The following is a 27,527-nucleotide window of genomic DNA, read 5'->3' on the forward strand; positions in this document are numbered from 1 at the left end:
GTGGCCCAGCCGTCTCTCGGTGTGTCAGCTCGTCTCAACACTGCCTCAGGTAGAAGACCTAGATCTGTCCAGATGTGCTGGTGGACTATGCATGGTGCCAAAGGCTCGTCAGACACAGCCATGTCATATCTCCTGATCTCTCTCTAATTGTTAAAGTCTGCTTCCTATTACACAGAATCACCTCATGTTTTCACATCGACACAATACATTGCAGATGTGATGCTGCAGTTTTTCACATCATGTTGGATTTATGGCTGATGTCCAGCGTGAACTCCTTACAGATCTGGTGTTGTGCTTTAGCTCCTTTGAGAGCATCTTGTTTATTCTGTCCTAATTCCCACAGTATCTGAGAGGTGATATAGGCAGTAATTATGTTAATAAGCTAATTATAGCCACATTATTACTGCGCTGTTTCAAAACAAGGTCTTCCTAATTAAGGCGTTAGTCTGCAACAACAAAAACGTGTTTATACCTTCAAAGAGTAGATTTGACACATTATAGATATTTAACCTCTTTTGGTGGGGAGGGCTGTTAGCATACACATCATAAGACATTGCAGTCAACAAGAGTATGTGATTTTTAGGAAATCTGTGCGTAAGAGAGGTGAATTTTGACATTAAAGACCTCACCCTGTCTCTGCCGATGAGGGATCGTATGCGCTCCATAAGCTGAGCCACTGCTAGCGAATTCTTCAGCTTCTCTTCCAGGGCCTCCTGGAGGTGATCCCACTCCCACGCTCCTAAAACATCCACAAACTTGTTTTGGACCGACAATGGTACAGTTCACAGAAACACACAGGAAAACTATTTTCTAGCTGACACTGTGTTTCGAAACACCCACATACTTTACACTGAACAACACCTGTTTTTGACAAAGTCGGCTTGTTGGGGCCCGAGCGCAGACAGCGGCGAAGGCCCATTGGAACTGAAGGAATTATTATTCTTCCTTCATCTGGCAAATTAATCGCCTTTTTGAGGGGCTTAACATACTCAAAAACTCACCAAAATTGGCGGTCGCATCAATTCTGGTGAAAATGTACGTATTTTAAGGGTTTCGGGAACAGGCGCACAAAAATGGCTCGCTAGCACCCCCCAAAAAATTTAATAAATTGAGCCCCTGCAGTACGTTTAATGTAGAGTCACGAAACTTGGTACACATATGTAGCATGTCAAGACGTACAAAAAACGTCATTGGAGCCATACCCTAAACCCAACAGGAAGTCCGCCATTTTGAATTGAAAATTAGTGCGATTTTGGCCATTTCCACATGTCGTACGAACTCCTCCTAGAGATTTCATCCGATCAACTTCAAATTTGGTCTGTACCATCACACCTTTAAGATGAAAAGTTATTAAAAGAAAAACTTTTCGTCAAACGGTGTGGGCGTGGTGTGGCGGCCATTTTGAGCATTTATCGATGAATCAAGAAATTGTTGTAACTTTAGTGTACATTGTCGTATCTGCTCGAAATATCTCACGTTTGACAAGGGTCCAGGCCTGAGGACATCTACAGGCCAAAATTGACTTTTGGTCATAGCGCCCCCCGCTGGCAACAGGAAATCCGCCTTATATGACACACATCATCCGATTTATATGAAACTTATGTGTGGTCTACATGTGATACTATATCCCCCTATACGTTAACCACGCCCATGTACCCAGGCCACGCCCCCTTCCATAACTGGTGACCCATTTAAGGTAGAGTCTTGTGTGAGGTATCATTGAATCTCAGTGTATCATGAACTCAGCAGAGAGTTCCATTTTCATTGGTCATGGTTTTGCCCACCCCCTATGCTTTAGCCACGCCCTTTCATAGCTAATGAACTGTATGACGTAGAGTCGTGTGTGAGGTGTCATTGAACTCCGCAGAGTTCCTTCTTCATTGGTGATGGTTTGGCCCGCCCCCTATGCTTAATTTTTATTTTTTTTATTTAACCTTTATTTAAACAGGTTAGTCTCATTGAGATATAAAATCTCTTTTTCAAGAGAGACCTTGCCAAGATAGCAGAACAAATTAGTTACATACAAAACAATTTACAATCACAAAACAAACACAAAAGAGGCAAAGACAACTCTAGTGCATTTCAATTAAATAAAAGTGCCATTAATTAAAACATTTGCACATGTGGATGGACTCATGTTCTATGGTTTTAACATAACCTTTAAAATCATTTACATGTAGCACGTGTTTTGTGTTCCAGCGGTGGAGGGCCTGTTGGAGCGTGTGAACACAGCGTCCCTCTTTCATTCCTTCAACCACCTTCTAGAAAAGATTGCCTCATATCCAAAAACCTGTTGATATCTGAGTCTTTGATAATGTTTAAAAGTACCTGTGTTTCTCCTTCTTATCGGGACCGTAAGCCGTAAACAGGCGAGAGGCCGTAAACTGTCACAAACTGCAGTAAAAACCCTGATTGAGACGCAGATTCTGAATTAGGGCTGCACGATATGATGAAAATGTTTAGTTGCGATTGTTTTGGCTGATGCTGTGATTGCAATTTGATTCACGATGTTGGAGGGGGTGATCATTTTTGTCTCATTATCATTGAAAAATATAAAAATTTCTGAGTGCTGCGCATATGCACAGTCGCAAGGAGCAGCATCCGCCAGTAATCCCAACATGCAAGGAGGTGCGAGGACCCTTCCAACACTGCTTGCAGCTTTAATTGCAGCTTTAATTTACATTTACTTTAAGTTTTAAAAATAATTATTTTTCCAGTTGATTACTGGCTAATAATGCCATTCCAAATAAATATAATACAGCAAATATGTTTTAAATACATAGTATTAAAGCATAACATGCATTAAATATAGCATATTTTAGCATATTTACTAGCTTTACTGGCTAAAGCTAAAAACATGATTAACTACTGTGTTTCAACAAGAGTCTACAACCATGCTAGCAGCTCTGTGAGACTGTATTTTAGACAGTGGTGCTTTCACCTAAATGCTAAAGTCAACATGCTAACATGCCCACAGTGACAATGCTAAAAAACTGATGTGTAGCCATAGTGTGTAACAGGTAATCTTTGGCATGCTAACATTTGCTAATTAGCACTAAACACAACGTTCAGCTGAGGCTGATGGGAATGCCAGTTGTATTTGGTCATAACAAAGTATTAGACAAATTGAAACAATGTCCTGATGAGTCATAATGGCAATAAAAGGGTAAGGGATCACATGGATCAAGTGATTACAATTGTTGAGACATTTCACTTCAAACCACAAATGTGAATCTCATTGTGGCGCTAGAGTTAAAGTCAGGAGATCACCAAAGTCCTGGGATTCATCCTCTGGAACTATGGATGCTGCTAGGATGGTTTAAAATGATAGATATACAATAAATAAACAAATAAATAGGGAAATAGGAATTTAGGCTGTAATATACAGAAAGTTGCCACCACCTTCAACCTGCATTTATTCACTTCACTAGTATACTCCTTTATAACGCCTGCAGAGCCCGGCAGCTTGATTGGGGTGGCGCACTCTGTCTCACTGGGACATAAACAGACTGTTAAGGGAAGAAGGGAGCTGGACTGGGTAGGATTACTCTCATCATTAGTTCATAATGATGGCATTTGGGCTGATAGAGGGATTACCTCAACACACGGTGCTGGATAATAACACTGCATAGCACAGACACTCTGTCACAGGCAGGGTGAGAGATTAGCTCAGGAGCTGACATATGATGCAGCAAAACCCACAAAAAAAACTGAACTGGATACACTGGAAAATGCTTTAATTTGTGGGATAGAAAGGAACAGGATAAAATAGAATGCCTATGCAAAAAGCTGCAGAAATGCTTAAATCATTTCTACATAACCTCACAAATAGGTTTCAATGTTGGTGTACTCACCCACCTACACAGACACACACACACACACAGACAAACACAAATGCTGAGATATATTTGGGAACAAGTTGTACAGATTAACACTAACTTCATGGAGGATTTCCTTAACCTTCTCCATAACTACTACATTCCTGACTCTAAATCGTAACCTGAACAAGGACACAAAGCAGTGTGCTTTGGTCTATATAGTCTATAATTGACCACCAAACTATGCCAGGATGACCACAAACACACAATGTTTAGTCTGTGTCGTACACATTATACATGTGCTTAACATGCAAGCACACAATAGCAACCAAGTGCCAAACTGAATAATTCAGCAGCACACTACACAAGGAGACAGAGTCTCACAGTGTTAACATCACACAAGCAAAGTCATGGCCTCTGTGACTGTCCACACACACTCAAGTGACAAAAAACCCAAGTGTGGAATAATACCATGAGTGTGAAACTGTGCACTGCTAAGCCACTAAAATGAGCTACAACTGACAAATGACTGGAACTGAATTGCGAGCAGAAGATATTCATCCCATCACTAGGAATGCAAAGTACAGCTAGTTGTGGATTTACTGCAAATGAACACCAAGCATTGGCTCACTGTGCTCCCATGGTTTCTGTGGGAGAAATAGGCACACATTCACATCTGATTAGCCAATTCAAGACAATACATTAATACAGAAATACACACACTGTATGTGAGGTCAGCTGCTTTAGACCCACTATTATGAAGGTTAACATTAGTCATTTTTCACACAAGACTTCACACTGTTTCCCTGCAGTGTTTTATGGAAACGTGACATTCGTATTGTGCTCTGCACATGAACATTCCTCTTTCCGCTATTCTCTCCAAGCCCCACACACACACATTAACAGTATGCTCTAGTGCCCAGCTCTCCCATCACCCAAACACTCTCCACAAGCACCTTAAACACTCCACCACCTCTCTCACCCTAACATCAGAATCAGAATCAGAAAAGCTTTATTGCCAAGTACGTTTTTTACACATACAAGGAATTTGTTTTGGTGTTGTAGGTGCATGTCACACATTCTCTAAAATAAGAGGTTAAACAGAACAAAGAGAATAAAAAAAAAAAAAAAAAGAGCAGCCACATTCATTTTCTACCCTACACACAATTTTCCACTTCTTACTTTCCCATATTCTTCCTATCTTACACGAAAAAATCCACACAAGGACTTGTACATGAGTGCGTGAAAACACACACTGCACCCTCCATCTTTCAACCGCTGGCTTTCTTATTCTCATTCATACAGTCACTCACAGAGACTCAGTCTAACCCTATAATCTTCTTTCCTTCTCCACTCACCCTTCACCAGCACACATACACACTCAGCTTATGTGTTTGTGTGTCTGCCTTTGGTGTATATGTGTGTGTCAGACAATTCTGCTCACATACATGTTATGAGGCGGTCATGAATCAGATGTTAGCGCAGCTTTTTGCCATAAGGACTCCTGCACGACATGCAGCCCCCTATGAAGCGCTGCCGTGCACAGGCGCAGCAATCTAACATGCTGCAAGCACAGCACTGCAGACTCTGAGCCGCATACTCAGAAGATTTTCATTATGCCACTGATGTTGCAAGAGAATTTCACACAGCTAACTAGGCTTCATTTGCAACTGGAGAAAATTTTGGATGCAAGTGCCACAATTTGCCTGTATCCTTTGAGGTAAAATTAATATAAGCTACTGTTAATTTTACATGACAGTTTCACACAGTAGCGGTTTTTGGCACGGGCGAACCAGGCAGACGCCCCGGGCGGCATTTTTTCATGTCACATGGGGGCACCACGAGAACTTAAAAAAAAAAAAATCCTCTGCGCCGCGAAGCGGTTTTCTGTTATCTATCATTTCATTGTGTGGGGAATTGGCAAATTCTTCAAAATCTTGTGCACAGAAGCTGTGTGAGAAAGTTAAAGGGGAGGGGGGCGCGGGGGACAGTTCACCTCTGGGTCTCGCAAATGGAACGGTCAGGACAAGGGGGAAACGGGGGACCACGAGCCTCCTTGAGCTCATCACTTTTATGCATGATAAGGATCTATCAGATATCTACCCCAACTTTTGGACTGCTCTGAGGATTGCACTTACTCTGCCAGTCACTGTGGCTCAAGCAGAGAGGAGCTTTTCAAAACTAAACTAAAGATCAAGTCATACCTGAGGTCAACCATGTCCCAGGAACAGATCACTGGCCTTGCCGTCATCAATATCAATCACTCAATAGGGGAGCATATTTCATACGATGACATTTTATGATTTGCATTTTCTGTTCTTAGTGCTATAGTGTGGCTAATAATAATTAGATTATCTTTAGTGTGTCTTCATATTTGTGTGATGAAGGATTTGTGCTATTTAGAATATTTATTCTATATTTTATTTGTATATTATTCTTAATATTTTATATTATTGTTGCTCTCTGCTTTTTATGATTGTATATATTTTTGGCACATTTATGTATATAGTGTATATTTATTTTAAGTTCTGATAACCTATACTGTCAGATTATGTGCAGAATGGTGTTCATTGTCTTTTGGCAATGTTGGAGGTGGAGAAAAGTGTGTTTCCTGTTGTAAAGGATTTGTGCAATTGAGAAATATAATTTTCTATTTCACTTATGTTGTTATAATAAAATATAACTGTGCAAAAAAAAAAATATATATATATATATACAGTATATATATATATATATATATATATATATATATATATATATATATATATATTTTTTTTTTTTTTTTTTTTTAAGGGGGGCTCAAAGGGGGTCATTCAATGTAGAACCGCCACTGGTTTCACAGAGTTAATCATTTGTTTATGAAAATATGAGGCCACAGGCTACAGAGTCAGATTTTATCAACAAATCCCATTAGCCATTCAAAATGATGGAAGTTCAATTTCTGCAAAGAACCTGCGTAGTGTACCAATCCATGTGTCCATAATTTTAAATGGAACTGAGCTGGGTGAAGATTAAGGAGACACGAGTGGCCTGGGGCATTAAAGTAGAAATACGGGTTAAGAAAGCAGTTTGAGATCACACTATTACATGATGAATGATCCAAAACTTGATTAAAATACTACAGTCACTTACTATCAAGCACTTTCAATTTGACTGATTTCTGTTCCTCACCATAATGGAACATTGGACAAGATTCAATAGCAGGCGAACTGCCTGGGGACATTAATCATCCCATTTAAAATATTGGAAAAGGAGTAACTGCTTTTGGGGAATGGAGTTCCCATGCTATGAATGTCAGTCCAGCTCTGTTAGCTGTATACTAGTCTATATCCTTCGCGTTCCACTTCCAGGATTGCTCCGGTGCTGCAGGAAATTCCGCCGGATGCATGTACAGTATTTTCCGTTTCTTTGTGTTGGAATTTTAAATTCGGTGGGTTTATGAGGACTATTGTTAACTGCTCCTCAGATCTCTGCAGGGTAAATTGAGACAGCTAGCTAGACTATCTGTCCAATCTGAGTTTTCTCTCGCACAACTATTTTGCATCGGCTCTGTGCAGAGTTTAGCACCACCCATGACGATTCTGATTGGTTTAAAGAAATGCCATTAAATAAGAGCACGTTTTCCTCCCATCCCCGAATGCTATGTGGAGAAGCCTCCTTCAGCGCGCTTTGGAGGAGGGTCTGGCAAAGTGAGACTAGCTGTATTTAAACTCCAGCAGTAATGTGCTGCAGCCTTGGCATTACCAACACTCAAATTAGGATCACCCAAACTAGGTTATTAATGATGAATGCAAAACAATACATTGAGCAGTTTGTAGAGCTTAGAAGCATGAAATTACAGTTGTTGTTTTTTTGGAAGTGTGATGCACATCATTGCACAAAAAAGACCAGATTTCTCTGGACAAAGTGCATGTTTTGGTGACAGTTTTCTATTCTGATCTCCACTTTCTATCCTGTTCTTGTCATTTAGGTTAACTTTTAATATAGAAATAATTTGGAAGCATTCACTAGAGTTCACGTCTAATTAACTCACCCCCTTGTTATATTTGAGGGTTTTAGTTGTATACTTTGCTGTGCAGTATACTTGGATTCATTTTTAATAACAGGGTGTTCTTTTTGAAAATGACCACAGTGACAAAAAAGTCAAGCATCTAATCTAGCAAAACATATATTTAGAGTATTGGCTGGATTGCCATAAAATTTGACGTGGATGAATTGTAATCACTTTGAGGATCACTCTGGTTTTCTAAGTCTTCTATGATAGCCCACCCCAAAAGCCCACTCCTCCTTTGGCTGCCATTCTTTCCAGTTTTCAGCTGCCAATGACTGGAATGAATTGTAAAAAAAAAACTAAAACTTGAAACACTTATTCCATTCGTTGATTTTAAAGTACTGCTGTCACGTTCACTTTATTGTCTCTTATGCCCCAATGCATAGTTGGCACAATCTTACTTGCACTGCTGTCATATTTGTTTAATATCTAGTGTTTCTTGCACTATTCCATTTGTACAAACTGTGTACAGACTCGGTACTACAGTCAGTATTTATATTTGATCCGTATTTTTTCGTAGACTCATTGTTGTATTTTGTATGTTTATATTTTTGTGTATTTAATGTGTAACTCTATGTTGTCTCGCACGTTTTATGCCTCATCTTGGCCAGGTCATGACCTGGTTGAATTAAAAAAAATTTAAAAAGCAAATTGAATATCCTTGTTTTTGGACTAAAACAAGCAATTTCAATATGTCATCTTTGGCTTTAAGAAATTGTATTGTAAAGAATTATCTAACCAAACGATTAATCAAGAAAATAATCAGCTCAATGTCCATATCCATGTAACTTTTTATAGTACCAGCAGTCAGTGAAAGTTCTACATAGTGCTTGCCTCTCACAAGCAGTGGAGTGTTGAAAAGGTTAAATGGAAATGAAAGAATTTTCTGGAAAACAATACAAAACAGCAGATTTAAGTGGTATCTGAGTGTGCTGTGTTTGACTGGTGGCTTTTACCTCTATAAATGAACATGAGTGTCTCCCACAAGCACATACACAGAAGGGGGTCCTTCACCACCAGACGAGAGAGACGTCCTGTCAGGTGCCCCTCTGATCGGGGCATGTCATCAATAATCCCACCATCCCAGGTGGAGAGCAGCGATTGGGGACCTCCTTCCCGCTCTCTACAAACACACCGCGACTGGGGGCGTTCCCTGCCCAAACAGAGGTGAAATTCAGCACAAAATCCTTCACAGTTACACAAAAGAGGAGTTTGCAGAGAGAGCGAGAGAGAGAGAGTTGAACTCCTGCTGGCTACAGGCTCCTGTAAACAAGCTAATATCTCTCCTACCTGGTCTTGTGCCCCAGGAGCAGCTGTCTGAAGTACGGACTGACAGCACACAGCACAGCCGCATGCGCCCACCCCAGTTCTTTCCCAGAGTCCCCGGCGTAGAAAGCCACATCGGCGAACTGCATGCCACGCTCCAACAACCACTGCATGTCCTGGGAGAAGCTGGACTCTTCTACTCGGATGGGGGGAAGACGTGCTGAACGGAGGGAGGAAGAAGGAGCACAGAGAAAGAAAAGGAGAGGGGGAGAGAGGAAGATGGAGTCAGTTACTGCTGATATCGAAATTTTCAAAAACATAAAAGGGGAAATCGACCAGATTTGCACCCCAGAAGTTTTGTAATGTACACTTTTGATGTTCTCATTTTCCTTAATCTACCCAGTCTACTTCTACTAGTGATTTCCCCTTTTTTTGACAGTACGTTTTGACAACTAAATGGGGTGTATACGGGTATGTGGAGAGAGTGATAGTGACAGTCATAGTGAAATCTTTTAGTCAACAATAAGAGAGACCAATGTCATGTTGTGCCCTGTGATGTTGCTCAAGTTAGAGAAAACGCTTCCAGATATGTTTGTCTTTGCACTAATGACAGACTTGCGAAGATTAAGGCCGCTGCATGTGATACTGGTCTGAAGAAGTAATGGAGAAATTGTCCGTCCATTAAACAGTGGACTTGTTCCTGCTTTTTTATGTTAAGGGACAATAAGTTAAACAGAAAGTTGACATTCACTAGTTATGTTTGAGATTATGTTGGTGATAAAAACACAAACGTCCAAAAGCTTATTTTAAACAAGGTTAATGTTTAAAGACGACACGGAAAAACCCTGGACACACAACAGTCACATTGTAAATGATTGGCAGTTAACTGAGTGTAACTGTAAAAACTGTGAATGCAAGAAAAGAAAAGATTCTGCAATTCATAGAAAAAAAGAGACAAAAAACAGTGCTTTGTGATGCATGTAGTGCTAAATACTGATTAACAAAAAGTACCGAGCAAGGACAGTAGGGAGAGTGAGGAGAGGGGGCTTCACAAATCCTTATCCTATTATATTCATGCATAACACACCCCGCTACTCTGTGGACCTCATATCCTTTTTCATGGCAGCTCAGATTTGGCCCTGAAAATTGTGCTGTTCCTGAATCAGTGCACGTCACATTTAATGCAAACTACACCATAAGTACAGTTAAGTAGCTCTGGACAGTCACCCATAAATCTGCCAGCACTTTGCTGCCTTTTTGGCTGGACTTAAAGCTGTCAGCCATTGCATCAGATCTAGCAGCAAATTGGCCAGATCAATATATAACACAAGTTTAACAGAGTTTGTGTTAATTATTTTCAGGTGTTATAAAAATGTACTGTGTGTGGAATATTACTGAAATGGCAGTAGTAGTAGAATAAGTTGTAAGGTAAGCGTAGTTATGAATTTAGCACCACTTAAAGAAAACAACACTGGACTCCCATTTTTAAAATAAAGTATGATACTGGATCTGTTTGTTGTGTGGGTGTGCTCACACTCAAAATGATTTCAGTTTGTGGCAAAATCCAGCAGCCAGGAAAGTTTACAATAAAACATTTTGACACAAGTTCAATGTGGCTTGTTTTGAAGCTTAATTAAACATGCAATTTGAAATTATGAATTTAAGCAGATTAAAACCTTATTTTCACAGTCTATAATTGAAACTTAATTAGAGGTTAAACAATTAGTTGATGTTTAACTGGCAACATTTTGATTATCAATTCATCATTTGAGTTTTTCAGACATTCTCTGGTTGTAGCTTCTCAAAAAGAAAAGATTTGTGAGAATTTCATTTGTCCTATACTAAACAGAATGGCAAGTGCTTAAATACCTAAACTGATTAAGAACATTGGTTAAAGACACAGTAAATAAGTAACCCTCTTCTATCCAACAACAGTCAATGAGCTGCCTCAGAACAAGGCACCAAACACTCAGTTCAGTCTAAAATTGATTCAAATGTCATTGACTAAAAGTAGTCTACCTAGCTCTTTGTCTCTCTTCTTATTTCCAGTTTGGAACAGAGAATATTGATCTGGATAAAAACCTTTGTGCTCAGCTTTTTTATGGCTATGTAAGCTGTAAGAAGAAACACTCCAGTCAGTCCTATTGAATGTTCTCTATACACCATAAAAAGAGCAATTTAAAGCAACAATAATTACTTACAAATGTCAAAATTACTACATGTATTACTAAATAGACAGAATAATTGAAATCAATTTTATAAAGAAAAATATTTTAAATTAGCTTAAAAGGGTTAACATTGAAAAACACAAATAAATGCCCCTAAAATAAAAAGCAATATTAGTTTTTAGATACCATAGTATTCCTCTGACCTGGTTGTTCTAAGTGAGGGGGACAAAGCTCGTTCACTTTATTTCCTCTCCTCTTCTCTGGCCTTTCTTTGGCTTTGTGTTTCAGACACTGAATCATGAAGTACTCCAGCTGAACAAGACAGCAGAAATACACACGTTAGTACAAATCCACGGTACAAAAATAGTTATGTTACATCTTCTTTCTTTGCTTTGGAAACAACTTCCTGAGAAGACCAACGTAGCTACCTATCTCCTCTACTAAGTACTCTATCTATCTGAAACGCAGAGTTAATCAAGTTTAACAGACAGGAAAAGTATGAAAAATGAAGACTTTATATTACAGCTTGATTTGAACAGATTTCTGAAAATATGAATGATTTTATCAGGGTCACTCACTCAGTCAATCAATCCCTGTGATGTGACCACTTACCACGCTGCCAAAGTAGCGACCCACAAAGACGTGGTTGAGAGAGGGCAACTCCAGGTAAGTGGCCCCCAGGTCCCGGGACAGCTGCAGACCTTCACTGTGAGGCACACAGCTGCTCCAGTCAGACGCACACAGCGGGCACGTACATGGAGGGCCTTCATCTTAACACAGAGAGGAGAATTTAATCTTACGATGAAATCATTCAAACTGTATAAATAACTGAATCTAATAAATAGTTAATGAGGATATATGAGAACTAATACATAAGTCACTGATATTACATTATGCTTTTCATAATTCATTTTTGTTCAAATATTCACCTGAAACAAGGAACTAACTACCATATGTGCCTTCAAACACATGTTGATCCATAATGTTAATGCCCATACCAGACATGGATGAAAACATGTTTTGAAGACCGAAGTCAGACAAAAAAATATGTACACTGTACTTATAGCTCTCAATAAATGTAACTGAGAAATGTTTGAATGTAACGGAGCCTTTCTTCAAGCAATATCAAGTTAACACCACAGTGCAGTATTATACTGTATGTAGTCACACTATCTCTCAGTGCAAAGCTGGATAACAACGTTTGACACTTCCTTGTGGGACAAAGTATGCCAACATTGACAATTTAAAAATGTAGCAAAATGTATACAAAATATTATACAGGAACATAATTCAGTAAAATACAATACGGGACACTCAAAACCTTGTTAAAAGTTCCTTATAGGCCGGACAAAAAAGTGCAAAAAGAAACAAACAGAACACAAAACACAACATTCCAAGCAAACCAAATTAAAATTGAAAACATATCTCGCAAAAGAGAACATAAAAACCAGATGCCACAGCCACATGTACTTTGACGGTGTGGGCTTTCCCTACTTCCTAATTCCTCTAGTCTATCACAGAGTGACTGCAGACAACTAATAAGGATTTAGATAGGTGTATGTATTTTTTTCCCTTTTGTGAAGAGATTGTTTTCTGTTTTGGTATGTTTGGCGATGTGGGTTTCTGAAATGTCTTTAGGTCATTGGTTTTCTCTAATTTAATACTGATGTGTTTTTCACTTCCAGGCCACCCTTTTCACATCTTCACTAAGTCCAAAGAAAAAATATGCAAAGCGCATGTGCACTAGGACCAGCCACACTGTGGCATATGTGCATGGGGACCAAAGATACAAAATCAGACAGAAAATATGGAGGGATTAGCTTGAAGGAGAAAAAAGACTGCACAAAAGAGGAGAGAGCCAGAGATAAAAGAGAGAATGAGCATGTTATACAGCTGTGCTGAGGCATTTGATAAATCATATTGCTAATAACCTACAGGCATGACATAGAGACAAGGGAGAATGAGAGAGAGAGAGAGAGAGAGAGAGAGAGAGAGAGAGAGAGAGAGAGAGAGAGAGAGAGAGAGAGAGAGAGAGGTAAAATGAAAAGCAGAGTGTGTGTGTGTAAGTGACTGACAGGCTGTGACTTGGCGTATGTCTGTGTGAGGTGTGCGTGCGTGCCCTTGGATAAATCTGTCGGTGCTCCTGCGTTCAGCGCTGGTTTAATGGCTGTGTTAATGCACGTATACGACAGCGCTCTCTGCCACAGCTGTGCTTTAGGTGGTCTAAAGTCGAGCAGCAGGAACTGCTCAGCCATCATTCTCCAGGGGATAGCATTAAAATACTCACAGCAGCCACAAACAAAAAAACAAACAAAGGCTCTGGTCTACAGCTCCTCACTCCATCTCCTCCTCTCTCTCTCTCTCTCTCTCTCTCTCTATCTCTATATCGCTCTCTCTCTGGCAAAGACTTGACTTACACTGTGATCATTCTGCAGCGGAGCTCTGACAGGACCTCAAAGTATGTCGTGCAGACAAGCTAAAAATACAACCTGGTGCATTTGATGAGCGTCTTTACCGACGATGGATTCAACAAGGGTCAGTGTGTGTGTGTGTGTGTGTGTGCATGCAAAACACATGCAGACAGTATACATGTATGTTAATTCCTGATGTGTTAAGCAGCCTCCAAGTGTCTTAGTCCTACTTAAGGGCCAAAATACTGTTGTGGTGCACTTTTGAGCCATGACAGTGTATATTTAATTGCTGGGCGAGCTCTTGTCTGCTTGCAAGGCTCATAATGGCCAAAAAATATCAACTTAATGTCACGCTTTGGTGTGTTTCCTGCAGGGAAACATGTGAGCTGACTGCCTGAAGGCAGCCAAGAGGAGATTTAATCATGAACATCCTCCTCATTGCTGGGAGGACACACTAGAGGACACAAGGCTTAGACAGTGATCTCATTGGCCCAACCTGATGATATTTTCCTGCTAACAAACTCAACAACTGTGGCAGTAGTAAATCAACCCTAAAATACCAGGATATCAAGTTCAGTGGCTGAGAGATATGAGATTTTTTTTATCTGCTGCCTCTCAAACTCCATTGTTCCTGAAAAACAATGACAAACTGTTTGAGGAACCATCAGTTGTCAAGGCGTTGAAGGCAAAACTAAACTCACTCTGGCTATAACAAAAACACAGGACAAAAGCATCCTCACCATTCAGCCGCGCTCCAACAGCAACCAGGATGACAGGCACACCCCAGTGCCTCAGGAGCGGGCGGAGTCTCGGGGCGTAGCTGTTCCTGACCTGCTGGAAGGCCAGCTTGTCAGTGACTGAATATTTAATGACCAGGATGTCCGCCTGCTCAAGAACTTTCCGTACGCTGGCCCAATCGCTGTCCAACAAGTCCTGGAAAGGCAAGAACAGGACAACAAATATAAATAGGAGGTCAGAGGAGGACAAACACATGAGAATTGCAACCTGTCCATCAATCTTGCGTTAGATAACTCTAACCCTTCGCCTTTGAGTATCCCTAAGTATAAATACCTCAGTGTGGTGATTGGGACTTTACCCCCAATGACCTGTGTCATTCTAAACCAACCTGATTCAACTCATTAGGCAGGAAAAACACTTAGGAAAAGCTTTGGGCAATTTGAATTAAAACAAGGACAAAGAGCCATAGAATTAGACTGACAGACTTTCTGCAGCACCACCCCTGACAAAGTTAGACAGCCCTATAATAGGACGCATAAAGTGCTGCTACAAAATTACAACAGTGCTTTTATTTCAAATCCATATGCCATTTAGAACAAAAGTTCTTTCATTTTTCTTTTTTTGTGCAGCGCTGCATGTTAAAATAGCCTCCTCCTAAGAATAAAGACATTTTGTTAAGCCTGCAATCAGGGCTGGAAGGCAAGTGGCCTTGGAATTTGAAATGTTGTAAGTCTTGTGAGAAACAAGCAGAGTGAGAAAGTAAACAGCATATCAGTGAACTGACAGACACTCTTTCACAATGAGATTGCTTTGGCAAAATTACACCTCTTTTTATAGTAGGTTTTGCCCTCTTGGCCTGCCCTAACCTTCCTGTGCAAATCAAGTCTGATGTGGTATCACACAAGCAGGAAGGTGTAAGGGGAAAGAGACAATGGGGATGGGCACATGAATGAGAAAAAAGATTCACACTGTATCAACCCATACAAGTCTCTCTTTTTCTCATGCTGTTCTACACACAAACACACCGCCAGTCTCTTACCCAGCTGGGGCAATCCCGAACCACTACAGTGACATCTCCAAACACACGTGAGGTGTACTCCATGAAGGCCGGGTTGTGAATGCTGCTCTCCAGGTCACAGGGTCCCACCAGTGCCCCATGGCCAAGGTAGCTCCACAGCAGGCCTCCCTGCAGCTGGCCCTGGCCCATGATCTCCTCCCCGAGGCCAATTCCTCCAGGGCACTCGCTGCCCAGAGCCACGATGTGGATGGACCTGTAAGCCAGACAACTCGTGGTTGGAAGTGACTTGAATCAAGACGCACACAAGCAGATGATGATCCAGAGGTAGCACTGAGAGGAGGCACCTGATCTTTGCTTTGGTCCCTGTTATTCATGTCTAGCACGGAGACAGTGCATCACCGTTATGTCACTGAAAATAACTGAGAAGAAGCTTGCCAAGGCCCTTATTACCCCTGAGAGGGAATTATGGTTCAATAAATCATACACTTTAAGACATATTTTCGGTGATGTATCAAGCAGTGATCCATACTGGCAAAAAAAATTAAAAAAAATAAAGCATGCAACCATAATAGGAATCCCATCTCCTCGCAGCCCTTAATGAGTTGCAGCTTCAGAGTAACTTACATTGTGGTCACCGCGGTTTTGTTCCGCTGTTCTACGCTATGGAGCCCGTTTCCCTCACGGTGCGTTTCCACGCCAGTCTGCAGTCGGCTTTTCCGCAATGAGCCACGGCTCCGCTCCGTCGTTAATCCCTCTCATCGGTGGCTGGCCCCCCGGGAGCGCGGCTGCTGGGGAGTTTCGCAGTCACTCGCATTTTCCCGTCTTGTTATTCATTCATAAAACCGGAGCCCGATACCGTCCCGAACCGAGCGCAGAGGGGCATCGGACAGCCCAGCCGGCAGAGCAGCAGAGTGTGTGCTCAGCGCCCATGGGCAGCCAGGCAGCCACTGCGCTAACAGACAAACAAGTTGTCCGTCGGTAGGAAACACAATTAGCTACGAGGAGAGGGCAGCCTCGCGCCTCAGCGTCCAGACCATATGAATGACGTCGGCGGATGAAACAAAGTCTCACTGGCAAAGAACATTTGGGAGGAGAGAGAGAGAGAGAGAGAGAGAGAGAGAGAGAGAGAGAGAGAAACGGACTAAGCAGAGAGTGGTCGCGCCTGACTCAGCAACATGCACGCGGGCATACGCGTAGAAGCAGCGCGCGCCAACACACGCACACCAGGACCACGCTGTCCACATGCGGTCAAAAATGACAGTCAAAACATAGTTTTACTCTTTGTCGCCTTCTAAAGCTGGCAGTTTCACTTATAAACAATTAAAGAACCAGAGCGTTAGCCTCTGGTGATTGCAATACAAAGATGTTTGCCAATAACATCCATTCTCTTGTCCCTGACTCACAAAGACAGACACACTCCACCACATAAATAGACAAAGGAATTGCCAAGATGACCATGGGATGCAATGTTAATGATAGTGATGATAATAATATTCATAATGATAATGAAGTGTTAGGAGACTTTTTGCTGACGTAGCAAGAAAATAGCCTACTTTAACTGGCTTTGTGGGTGTTTTGTTTTGGGAGTCAGTCATTAGGCCTAGTATAAGGTGATAATGGTATCTGGTAGTCCCTCTTGGGCAAACTCCAGGGCTTTCAGAGATTTTTGAGAGAAAGAATAGCTTAAGCCTTAAAGGTTTTATCAGAGCCTCATGTGTCATTCATAATCACAATGAATAATGCAAGAATATAAACCCAACAGAGAGTATTTGAGTGCCCTGCAACAATGTAATTCCTTGCTGTTTATGCTCTGCAGTACTCTCCCTCTGGAATAAGATGCTAGCCCTGCTAAGCAGTTTCCCCTGGATAGTCTGCGCTTTGTCTCTACAAAGAGCCCTCCACTTGACCTATTGCAAATCTGCACATAATGGTACCTGCATTGTATCAGGATTCTCAATTTAACTGCATAATTATATTTTAATATTTAATGTGTAGTAACTTTGCAGAAGTGCTCAGCCCCCTTGTTCCATGTAACCCAGGGCATTGTACATTTCTTGATTGTATTAAAAGCGTCACAGAGGCAGAGCCTTTTGACTGTGCTGTGAGTGTGCTGTAGGCCCGCAAGAGAAACCAGCATCACTCATGCACAGAGGAACATCATACCCCGTAGCCTTTGTGTTTTCAACCAATGGCATTTGCAGTTCTAGGACCATGTCACTGTGATAGACTTCCAAAAACAAAGAAATAATCTGTGACAGGCTGCCGTGGCTCTTTACATCAAATGGTTAACAAATTGTCACCAAATTATTTTGCACAGCATGTTAAGTATAGGATGGCTGTGCAATAAATTATGATTTTTTCACAAAAGCCACATAAACAACCTCACCTTTGAAATTTTTGCAATATAAACTGTATGACAGTGTGGGGGTTTCCGCAGACGTGGGTGTTTCCCAAGCAGGAAGGGCCAAACAGAGGACAATATATCAAGATGCATAATGGGAAATGTAGGAGCCAGCATTTTTGGAGCTCAACCCATTGTGACTAAAACCAATCGTCAAGATATCTCGGCCGCAGCTTTACCAATTTTGACCATTCTTTTTTCAATCTGTCTCTTGCAAGTCCCCCAATTTCATGGAAGTGAAAGTCTAAATCGCAATGACAGTGCCACATCAAACTCATAACATAGCAAATGTAACAAAGTCAATAGATAACGTCATGAATAAACAGGTGCTCGAGGATTTTTTTTGCCAATGGACAAGAAACATTTAACAGCACACATTTCAAATGCAGCCTGTGACCTGATATTCATCTGTCTTCAGCGGGAATAAACAGACATGGATATTACAAAAAGTAGCCAGTATTATGAGTATGATATTTATATTTTACATTAACGATTTTCCACTTTAGGACAAGACATTATCGATCAGTATAAACCTTTTTATCTTATTGATTGATTCACTGTATGCATAATACATGAGGAATATTGAAATGCAGAGGAATACACTAGTGTGGGTACGCATTTATGCCACTACCCGATTTTAAAACAGAGAATCACAAATCAAAATGTATCCATAAAAACTTTATTTACATGATTGTTTTGAGATGCCAGATGTTCACCTAACATGGCAATATGTGACTTGATTTTTTTGACTAAAACATTTTAATATCATGTAAACAATGTAAACAGACCCATTTTTAAGCCCTAATGGTTACTTGAGGTAAAGCATGAAATATGTGACATTTAAAGACTGACATCATTTCTATAGAGTCATCATGCATTCATTTAGAGGAGATCGTGGGAGACAATAGAAAACTCCTTCAAGATAAATTAAAAATAAAATTAAATAAAATTTAAAAACTATAGGGGATGCAATCATCCTTATCAATCATTTACACTACTAAGTTTCTTCTCAGCTGCCGCAGCTTTGGCCCTTTCCACCTTGCCCTTCTCTCCCTGGTAGAAGTCTGACTCGATCCAACACGTGTCCTCAGAGAGCTTGACATAGACATCCCCATTGGTCTCGGTGACCGTGTGGATCCGCTGCTTCACACCCTTGGAGTACCATCTGGGCACAGGCGGCTTTTCCCTGGGGTCGGTGCCCTTATATATGCCCTCCCCGTCGGCAAGAGAGATCTTGTACTTGTGTTTTGGACAAATTATGCACAGCTTGTCGGCAATTTCCTGTGAGTGTGTTGAAAGAAAGCAGGTAAACACCCTCATGTGGGATGATTGTAGGTCATTTAGCCCCCTTTTTTTTTTTTTTTTTGTTTTTTTTTTTTTTAAATACTCTTTTTTTTTTTTTTTCCCGCCCATCATTGTACTTTTAAGGATTACAGTGCATATGGAATAGCCTGTGAAAGCATGAATGTGGTAACACAAAAGTACAGTCCATTACTTTAACGTAACTTAAATGGCATTTTGGGTTCTTTAGTCAGACACAAAAACAACCTCTAATCTCTTAAGTCAAATGTAAACCTCACCTCAATGTCTCCATTCTCCAGTGCTCCCCCAGCATCTGTTGAGAGGGTAGAGGATCAGTGTATTGCAGAATAAGCAAACAGTGTACAGCACACAAACCTTTTGCTGACTGGACACACTTTAGAGGTGATAAGTGCTAAAATGTTCTAGGGCAGGGGTCTTCAACGTTTTTTTAAGCCAAGGACCCCTTAACTGAAAGAGAGATGGAGCCGGGACCCCCTACTACATATATTGTATAAAATTAAGTTGCGTATTAAACTGAGCCTACAATAACGTGTAGGGCGGCTTAAAGCTATCAACATCACAATTGTTGGCATGATTTTATAAATCATGTTTTCATGTTAATCCTGCATGTGGCACAGTGAATGCTTAGGATGAACTGTATCTGTGGATGGCTATCTTGGTGACTACCTTACCTATACTGTAGGTCAGCAGTGGGGATTTATATTTGCTAATAATATGTTGGATTCATGTTAAGACTTAATTTTTGAAAAAACTTAAAAAAATTAACAATAATTTGGCGGCCCCCCTGCATTGACTCTGAGGCCCCTCTGTTGAAGATCCCTGTTCTAGAGATAACAGCGTAAAGCAGCTCAGTGTTAAATGCCCCCCTAACAGGATGTCAATCAACAGCAACTCATTTTTGAATTGGTTCAGTGGAAGTAAGCATTTGTCAATAACCCCTTTGATCCAGACAAGAATATGAGTTGAGCACAAAAAGAACTGAACTCACGATAGCAGTAAGAGTCCATTGCATAGAAGACGGTCTGGTGGTAAATGATCAGTATATCCCGACCCTCTAGTGTTCTGAAAGAGCGCTTTGCTTCAATAAGTTCATCCTTCTTCCCCACAAAATGAAGTCCTCCAGGCTGCTCCTTCTCCATGGCTCTGTGAAATGCTGTTCAGAAGGTAAACAGGAAATATCACCATTTAGTATTCATCATAAAGAAGCATGTTCATTTTCTTTACCAAATCACAACATTGATTGTAACTTTCCTGCAATAAAAAACGATATTCTGTTTTTCCGGGTGAGAAATTCAACTGAAGTCTTAACTACACATGAAAAGTTTGGCTTAGTCACTGGGATTATTTAGTTGGCACCTCCCATCACAGTTGTCATCTTAAATTAAGTCCACAACACCTCCATAACATTCAGCTTGAAGCATCTGAATTAAGCACATCTCTTGGCACTGATCAGCTCTACTCCAAACATACTCAGACCTGCAATACTAATTCCTAATATATGTCTCATCATCAGTAAAACCATTAAGAAACTTGTAAGAGATAAGGGGAGCGCAATCCTTTTGCAGATCAGAAGTGGACTTGTATCTATTCAAAGTTAAAGTTATTTTTTTTTTAGCTTGTTGTGCATTTCCTTAATACAAAAAAAATATATACCAATCAAGTGCCTAATGATTACAGAATGTATGACCTACATGAATGTCACTATTGTACAAAAGCATTGGTCATATAGAGACTAAAGTCTCACATCCATGTGTAATCTCTGTGACAGTCAGTAGCCTATTTACAAAAGAATATCCAGAAGAACAGGAACCTGATCCCAAGAGTGACTCATGTATAGCAGAGTGGAATAATGAGCACTTCAGTGCAGGCTGAATAAGCACAGTAGTAGTGGCAGCGAAAGTCACATTTCCTGAGGCATCTGGCTAGACCACAGACAGCTACATGCTATGAAGAAAGGAGCTATGGAAAAGCTAAATATTTGTACATGTCAGGAAAAGAAACATTTTCTTCAAATGAGCCCTAAGGGACTACAAGATAAATGGGTTACATTATGTTTATGCATTCCATCTGTCTGACTCTCTCTATATATTTTACTTGAATATAACAAAACATGTATTTTGGGCATCTTTTTGTCTTTACCTTGAAACTAAGCAGCGGTCTCCTCCGTCATGCTGAACAACTGTACTGCTGACACCCGGCTTGCATGGTAAGGAGGCTCCATCTCTATTATCTTCAGACACAGGCTGTCTTCAGTTGGCCCTATCTACACATTTCTTCTTCTTATCTGTCTCCCACAGGCACCGCAGTTACACGATTGCGAAGAAATATATACCGTAAGTTTGTCATAAAGCGATTTGTTCATTGTGTCATTGCGAGAGATTTACAAACAAATTAATCTATTTAAATCAAATATTAAAACTAAAAATATTATTATTTATTATTAGGGCAATTTAGTCTGATCTGTTTTGTGTCCCTAAAGTCTTTAGTAGTAGTAGTAGTAGTACCTAGTAGTAGTAGTAGTAGTAGTAGTAGTAGTAGTAGTATTAGTACGTAGTAGTAGTAGTGGAAAGTAATTAAGTCTATTTACTGAGTAGCCTACTAAGTACTGTGCCTAAGTACCATTTTGCTGTAGCTTACTTGGAGTTGATACACCTATATAAGATAGTGTATAATAATTATATATACCATTACATTATAATAATGTAGGCTTTACAAATAATACAAATAATTACTTTTAACTTTAAGTAATTTGAATACATCTTTCACCACTGACAGTATGAGTTCCTTCAAAGCATATGTGTCAAAGCATTTTTTCTTGCATCTTGCATCAGTAACTGGCGGTCAACACATTCCAGAAGAAGAAGAAGAAGAAGAAGAAGAAGAAGAAGAAAAGAAGAAGAAGAAGAAGAAGAAGAAGAAGAAGAAGAAGAAGAAGAAGAAAGCGGAACTGTTCATGTCCGTCTTCAGAGAGGACCGGACTCATTTCGTAGAGCACCGCTGAGCTCTGCAGTGCTCGGCTCAGTCATACTGTCTATGGGCTCAGTCGGTGAGAAACAAAAACTACGAGCCCATTCAAAACTTGTCACAATTTTAAAATTAAGTGAGTAACTTCTCCTCAAACCTACGGTCTGTGTTTATGTACGGCAGAACAGTGAGCAAGTTTTGTAAAGTAAGAACAGAAAGTACAACATCCTGAGCACCTCGCTAGATAGCTAGCTAACAAAAATGCTAAAAGATTTCTTTGCTCTGGTAAATAAATATTCCTGCTGTTGCAGCAGTGTTGTACGTGGGTCTGTACCCCTGTAAAAGTTGCAGTGTGCTAGCTAATGCCTGTCAGTCATAGCGATGTAGAAGCCATTTTATTTTATATAGCTTTGAATATAATTATGTTCAAAATCATAACTTTGCTTGCCAGGCTCAGGCTAACTCAAGTCAAAAGCAACACTGCTGAACTTTGTCCTGACTGGTCGATTCAGCAGCAAAGGCTAAAGTTAGGCTAGTATGTTGGACGAGAATAATAATAGGGGAGCTGGTGATATTGTCCAGTCTTTCACATGTGGATGTACCCCCCCATTTTAACATGAACATATGTCACACAGTTATGTTAACATTAAAGCACTCATAAAACAAATGTAGGTCTATATATATATATGCACATGCATGGACTTTACCTGTCAAATACACTTTAAAACTATTCTACTTTTACTTGCAAAACAACATCTGGAACATGTACATATACCCATGTAGAAGCAACATTATGAAAAAGTAATAATGAATATGAATCTTTTTTAAAGTTTTTCATTGTACTGTAACATTATTTAATAATCCACGGTAATGTAACCCACTCAAAAGTGCAGGGTTATTTTATTTCTTTATTAAAAACAGACCTTAGCTCTACTGGGCAGGTTGCTCACGGCAGCGTTTTGTTTTCTATAATAGAATTCTGTAACACTGAAAGTAATGTCAAATGTTGTGTTTTTGTGTGAAATTTGTTGAACAGGGAGATGGCGCTGCGTGCTTGTGGCTTCATAGTGTTTCGTCGTCCAGCCAGTTGTGTCCCTCCACCAGACAACATTGAGTACCTCCTCTTGCAGACCTCTTATGGGAAGCACCACTGGACCCCACCCAAAGGTGTTTACAAGTTCAAAAAGAGTACATTTATCATGTAGTTCATATTACACTCGAATGAGCTAAATTCCACTCGTGTAGCTTTAGATTTTTCTGCCAGTTACGTCTAACCTATTCCCCATCAGGTCATGTGGATCCAGGGGAGGACGACCTCACCACAGCTCTGAGGGAGACCAAAGAGGAGGCGGGGCTTGGGGCAGAGCAACTGCAGGTGATTGACGGCTTTGTGCAGGAGCTGCACTATGAGGTGCAAGGCAGACCCAAAGAGGTGCTGTACTGGATGGCCGAGCTCAGAGACCCAGCGACAGCGGTGACTTTGTCTTCCGAGCACAAGGACTACCGCTGGGCCCGGCTGGAGGAAGCTTGCACTCTGGCTCAGTACAAAGACCTGCAGGACACACTGAGAGCAGCACACAGACACCTGGAGGCTCAGCAGGACAAACAGCGATGAACCAGAATGAAGATTGTGCAGACGGGATAGAAGGGAAAGCTGCAGCTTGCTTCCAGTGTGATCGTGTGTCTGCAGTTAATGCGTTTGATGATTTGTCTCGGTTAGGTTCATATACTGTTGAAGTTAAACACTTGTCTCGGCTGTACTGTATAATGTAAGGCTGAGTTGATTCCCTTTTTTTTAAAACACAGTTGGGTATGGAGGAAAGGAATCAATGCTTGGAAACCAGATTACTGATTTGATCTTAGTGTCTTTAACCCTCTAAAGTCTAAGGGCATTTTTAGATATATTATTGTATTCTCCTTTTAAGGGTATTTGCATATAACCTGATCCCAATGTGTTTAATATCAAAATGTTCAGAACAAACTCCGCTTTCTGTATAGTGATGCCCAAAATAGTTCCAGAGCAAGGTATAAAGAGATACTTTGGCCCTAAAGTGGAAATATTTCTCAAATCTCTTGTGAAAACATACCTACACTCAATTGTTTTGGTCCTTGGAATGAGTTTACAAAAGTCTTGGGTTCACAAAAGTATTGTAATAAAATCATAAATAAATCTAGTTTAAAATGAAATTTTGTAATACCGCTTATTGAGTAGGAGTGTTGTCAAACGCCGGTGTGTCTTTTTTTCCTCAGGGTTAAAGGTAAATATAATGAGATTAAATACAAAAATGTCTTAAATGTAAATAAAAAGTTAAAAGAGAGAAAAAAGGAGACAGACACCCGCTTATCAGTCCCTGGAACTCAGTGAAGCAGCATAAACCTAAAGAGGGGGATATGTTTTCATTCTGTTTTTATCAATCTATAATTCTAAAATGTGAAAAATAGATGGAAGGTGAGCTCATAATTCATAAAAAGACGGTATCCAATACTGGGGTGCGCAAACCACTTGCTCAAGCAAAAGGATAACTGGATGAAAATAAATTGTAAGCAGTAGACGTTGCCACAGGGTGGAGACAAAAACAAGGAATCTGGTGGTGTACATTTGCCATAGACTACAGCCTGTAGAAATACAACAATACAACTTTGATTTTTTTTCTCAGCTCTCAGCATCCAAGTAAAAGTGAGATACACCTATTACTTTTGCAAATTAGTTCTGGTCTAGAAACTAAAAGCTGGTAATGGGGATCATTTTTTATGCTACAAACTATAGTCAGACCATTATCATGCAATGACTATGGGTGAACGTACACATCACACATGACAAACAAACATCTGGCTAACCATATTTTTCAGGGGGTGATATACTAAACTATATTATATAGCCCTTTTTATATGAATAAAACTATTTGCGAACATGCAGAATTACCACATCATTAATGAAATTGTGGAAACTTGAGACATTGACAGATTTTTTACTCTTTGTGGTGTCTGTCCTTGACTGAGGAAGGACTAGTTAAATATATATATATATATATATATATATATATATATATATATATATATATATATATATATAATATATATTATGCTATTCCTCAGTAAAAAAAGCAAGTCATTTAAGACAAACAATAATGTCATTGAAACCAGTCAGCATTGGTACCCAATCCTCATTATGAGATGAGATAATTGAGCAGTGGTTTTATGTACTGTCAGCGTGGACATGGTAATAATCTGGGCAAAAATCATAATATTCAATGTGTTTTTTAATCCAATCACCTACAACCTAACAGTGGAAAATCAAGTTTTACTTCATCAATCTAGTATAAATGGAACCCGAAAAGCAGGAAGTAGCACACATACATTTTATCCAAAGCTCTTGTTGTCTCACAAGCAAATAGTGAAATTCAAGTGAGACATTAAACTTGACCCTGGTTACTGGTACTGCCACATTGAACTCTATACAGTACAGGAATGTCTCTCAATGCCATGATGCAGGATTAATACCTATTAATATTAATATCTAATCTTCTGAAGGGATGAAATAAGAGTAATTAAAGAAACAATTGTGTTCTTGCAACTCATAACGCTGAGAGGAAGCGCTCACTTCAATTAACTGCGATTTTTCCTCTGGGTATTTTAAAGACACGGGAAAGTGAACGGGAGGTCAGTGAAAGTGCCCAAAGTAACTTATGTCTTTCTACTTTCATAAGGCATACACAATGTACTACAAAGAAGCACTGTACATTGAACAAAAGCTAAAATATTGCTTTGAGACCCATCAGGGCATCATTGAACCAGTAATTATTTTCATGCCTGGTAGAGCAGAAAAGCTCCTCTACCAGTGATAAAGGACAGCTAATTGTTCTGAATTAATTACAGTTCTCTTCATGATTAAACATTTGCTTTGCAACTTTATGTGTCATTTTATAAGCTATGGAATATCTTAAAATATTCTCTATGCATTCAGTATCATAATGCATTTAAATTAGTGTGCATTTATGGACCAAAATGTTTCACAAGTGTGGCCATCAGTTCACCAAAATACTACTCCTATCGATTTAAGGATTTGAGATATTCATTTTTAAGATGTCTGCTTCCATCCCAGTACAATGGAGGTGAATGGACGTTTGTTTGTGGTGCACAAATCATTGAAAAATGTTACTAAAATCATTCAACAGCAACATGACTTGCCCAGTAAAATGGCTCACTGTCAACAGGTTTCATAGGGACTATTTTTTTCAATAGGAAAAAGTAAAAAATATTTTTTTACACGTTGCTGTAGGATTTTTTTAAATGTAATTTTCTTTCAATGATGTGCGCAATACAAACACATTTCCATTCAAATCAATTTATTGGATCTCAGATATCTCAACATATGGACAAATTAAAATACTAATAATAAACCCCTAGATACCACTAGCGGTATGTTTTTTTAATGTAATTTTGGTGAACCAACACTTTACGCTAATACATTTATTATAGCACACTTACAATCCATGTAGCATGTAGTAGTGACGAGTGGTCAATAGCAAAATAAGGTGAAAACCTTTCAACGGGCTTCAATGACATACTGTTTTATTTTGAATGATTTTCCAACTTCACCACAATAACTGTATGCCTCCATTTGCATATCACTCCTAATTCTACTCCAAAAACCAGCTTGCTGTGTTGTCCGTTTTCCATGACGTGGGCTTAGCAACAGATATCAAAGCTATATTGCAAACAAACCCAACACTCTATTTATTAATTTTTTTTTTTACAATAGAAACTTTATGAGTGACATTTGCATCCTCACAAACACAAAATGATGAGGAAAGAAAATGACATAAAATCAAAGAAAAACCCGGCAGCATTAGCATCAATGGGTGTGGACGCACTGTGGACACACTCAGGTCAGTCCATTGAGGGTGTGACCATGTGAGGGCCTTTGTATGTAACAGTGTGTATGGAATAACATCTCAACATCTTAGACTGCAGTCAGTTTTAGTTTGTCATTTCTTAGGTTGAGTTTGGGAATTATTGTCATCCGTCAAGAGATAACTGTTGGTTGCTCTCTCCCCTCAAAAGGCCTCCATAGCTTTTCTCCACCTGCCCTCATTGTAAAAAAAAAACAAGGCATACATTTAAGTACAAAAATGGAGGATTTTAAGATTAAAGAGCTCTAAACTGATCATTGAACTGCTATCATAAGGGCTACACTATGCCTAGACTTTATTCTTACAGAAATAATAATTTGATTGATTTCTAAATTTGTGATGGGAGGCAATTTTGTAAATGAAAGCACTTGTTTGACATTTTGGGAAATATGCTTACGTTTGCTTTCTTACCTAGAGTTAGATAAGATTGATACCACTTCTCATGTGTTAGACTGG

The 27,527-nt window shown here is 39.8% G+C and overlaps 3 protein-coding genes across 5 annotated transcripts in view; 1 reads left to right on the forward strand and 2 right to left on the reverse strand.

Annotated features, from left to right (window-relative positions):
• rhobtb3 (Rho related BTB domain containing 3) overlaps positions 1-16,597 on the reverse strand; it is a 24,219-nt gene extending 7,622 nt beyond the window's left edge. Inside the window, exons 1-8 of the mRNA XM_039798072.1 lie at positions 16,095-16,597; positions 15,492-15,723; positions 14,455-14,647; positions 11,916-12,073; positions 11,507-11,615; positions 9,160-9,355; positions 8,826-9,022; positions 630-739 (exon numbers count right to left, since the gene is read on the reverse strand). Of these exons, the coding sequence (XP_039654006.1) occupies positions 630-739; positions 8,826-9,022; positions 9,160-9,355; positions 11,507-11,615; positions 11,916-12,073; positions 14,455-14,647; positions 15,492-15,723; positions 16,095-16,096 (1,197 nt within the window). The 5' untranslated portion in view covers positions 16,097-16,597. The remainder of the gene's footprint in view (positions 1-629; positions 740-8,825; positions 9,023-9,159; positions 9,356-11,506; positions 11,616-11,915; positions 12,074-14,454; positions 14,648-15,491; positions 15,724-16,094) is intronic.
• A 1,937-nt stretch (positions 16,598-18,534) lies between these two features.
• rfesd (Rieske (Fe-S) domain containing) lies at positions 18,535-21,478 on the reverse strand. 2 transcript variants are annotated; one of them, XM_039799092.1, is made up of 4 exons: positions 21,334-21,478; positions 20,183-20,347; positions 19,452-19,486; positions 18,535-19,152 (listed from the first exon to the last, which is right to left on the reverse strand). In XM_039799092.1, exons 2-4 carry the CDS (start codon positions 20,331-20,333, stop codon positions 18,853-18,855), a joined length of 486 nt encoding a protein of 161 aa, XP_039655026.1. In that variant the 5' UTR covers positions 20,334-20,347; positions 21,334-21,478; the 3' UTR covers positions 18,535-18,852. The 2 variants fall into 2 exon arrangements, with proteins under 2 accessions (XP_039655026.1, XP_039655027.1); XM_039799093.1 differs by lacking the exon at positions 21,334-21,478 and adding an exon at positions 20,446-20,604.
• Positions 21,479-22,116: 638 nt separating this feature from the next.
• On the forward strand, positions 22,117-24,345 carry nudt2 (nudix (nucleoside diphosphate linked moiety X)-type motif 2). Of its 2 annotated transcripts, none has more exons than XM_039799095.1 (3): positions 22,117-22,240; positions 23,195-23,325; positions 23,448-24,345. In XM_039799095.1, exons 2-3 carry the CDS (start codon positions 23,199-23,201, stop codon positions 23,771-23,773), a joined length of 453 nt encoding a protein of 150 aa, XP_039655029.1. In that variant the 5' UTR covers positions 22,117-22,240; positions 23,195-23,198; the 3' UTR covers positions 23,774-24,345. The 2 variants fall into 2 exon arrangements, with proteins under 2 accessions (XP_039655029.1, XP_039655028.1); XM_039799094.1 differs by having other exon boundaries at positions 22,124-22,294.
• The last annotated feature ends 3,182 nt before the right edge of the window (positions 24,346-27,527 follow it).

Source organism: Perca fluviatilis, chromosome 4, assembly GCF_010015445.1.
Source record: "Perca fluviatilis chromosome 4, GENO_Pfluv_1.0, whole genome shotgun sequence".
Taxonomy (NCBI): domain Eukaryota; kingdom Metazoa; phylum Chordata; class Actinopteri; order Perciformes; family Percidae; genus Perca; species Perca fluviatilis.

Bases quoted from the DNA above. Each gene is read 5' to 3' on its own strand.
- rfesd (XM_039799092.1), bottom strand. From the start codon at position 20,333: ATGGAGAAGGAGCAGCCTGGAGGACTTCATTTTGTGGGGAAGAAGGAT. The intron at 19,487-20,182 runs GTGAGTTCAGTT...CCCTCTCAACAG, and splicing joins AATGGACTCTTACTGCTATC to ATGCTGGGGGAGCACTGGAG. The intron at 19,153-19,451 runs GTGAGGTTTACA...ACACACTCACAG, and splicing joins TGGAGAATGGAGACATTGAG to GAAATTGCCGACAAGCTGTG.
- nudt2 (XM_039799095.1), top strand. From the start codon at position 23,199: ATGGCGCTGCGTGCTTGTGGCTTCATAGTGTTTCGTCGTCCAGCCAGT. The intron at 23,326-23,447 runs GTGTTTACAAGT...ATTCCCCATCAG, and splicing joins CCACTGGACCCCACCCAAAG to GTCATGTGGATCCAGGGGAG.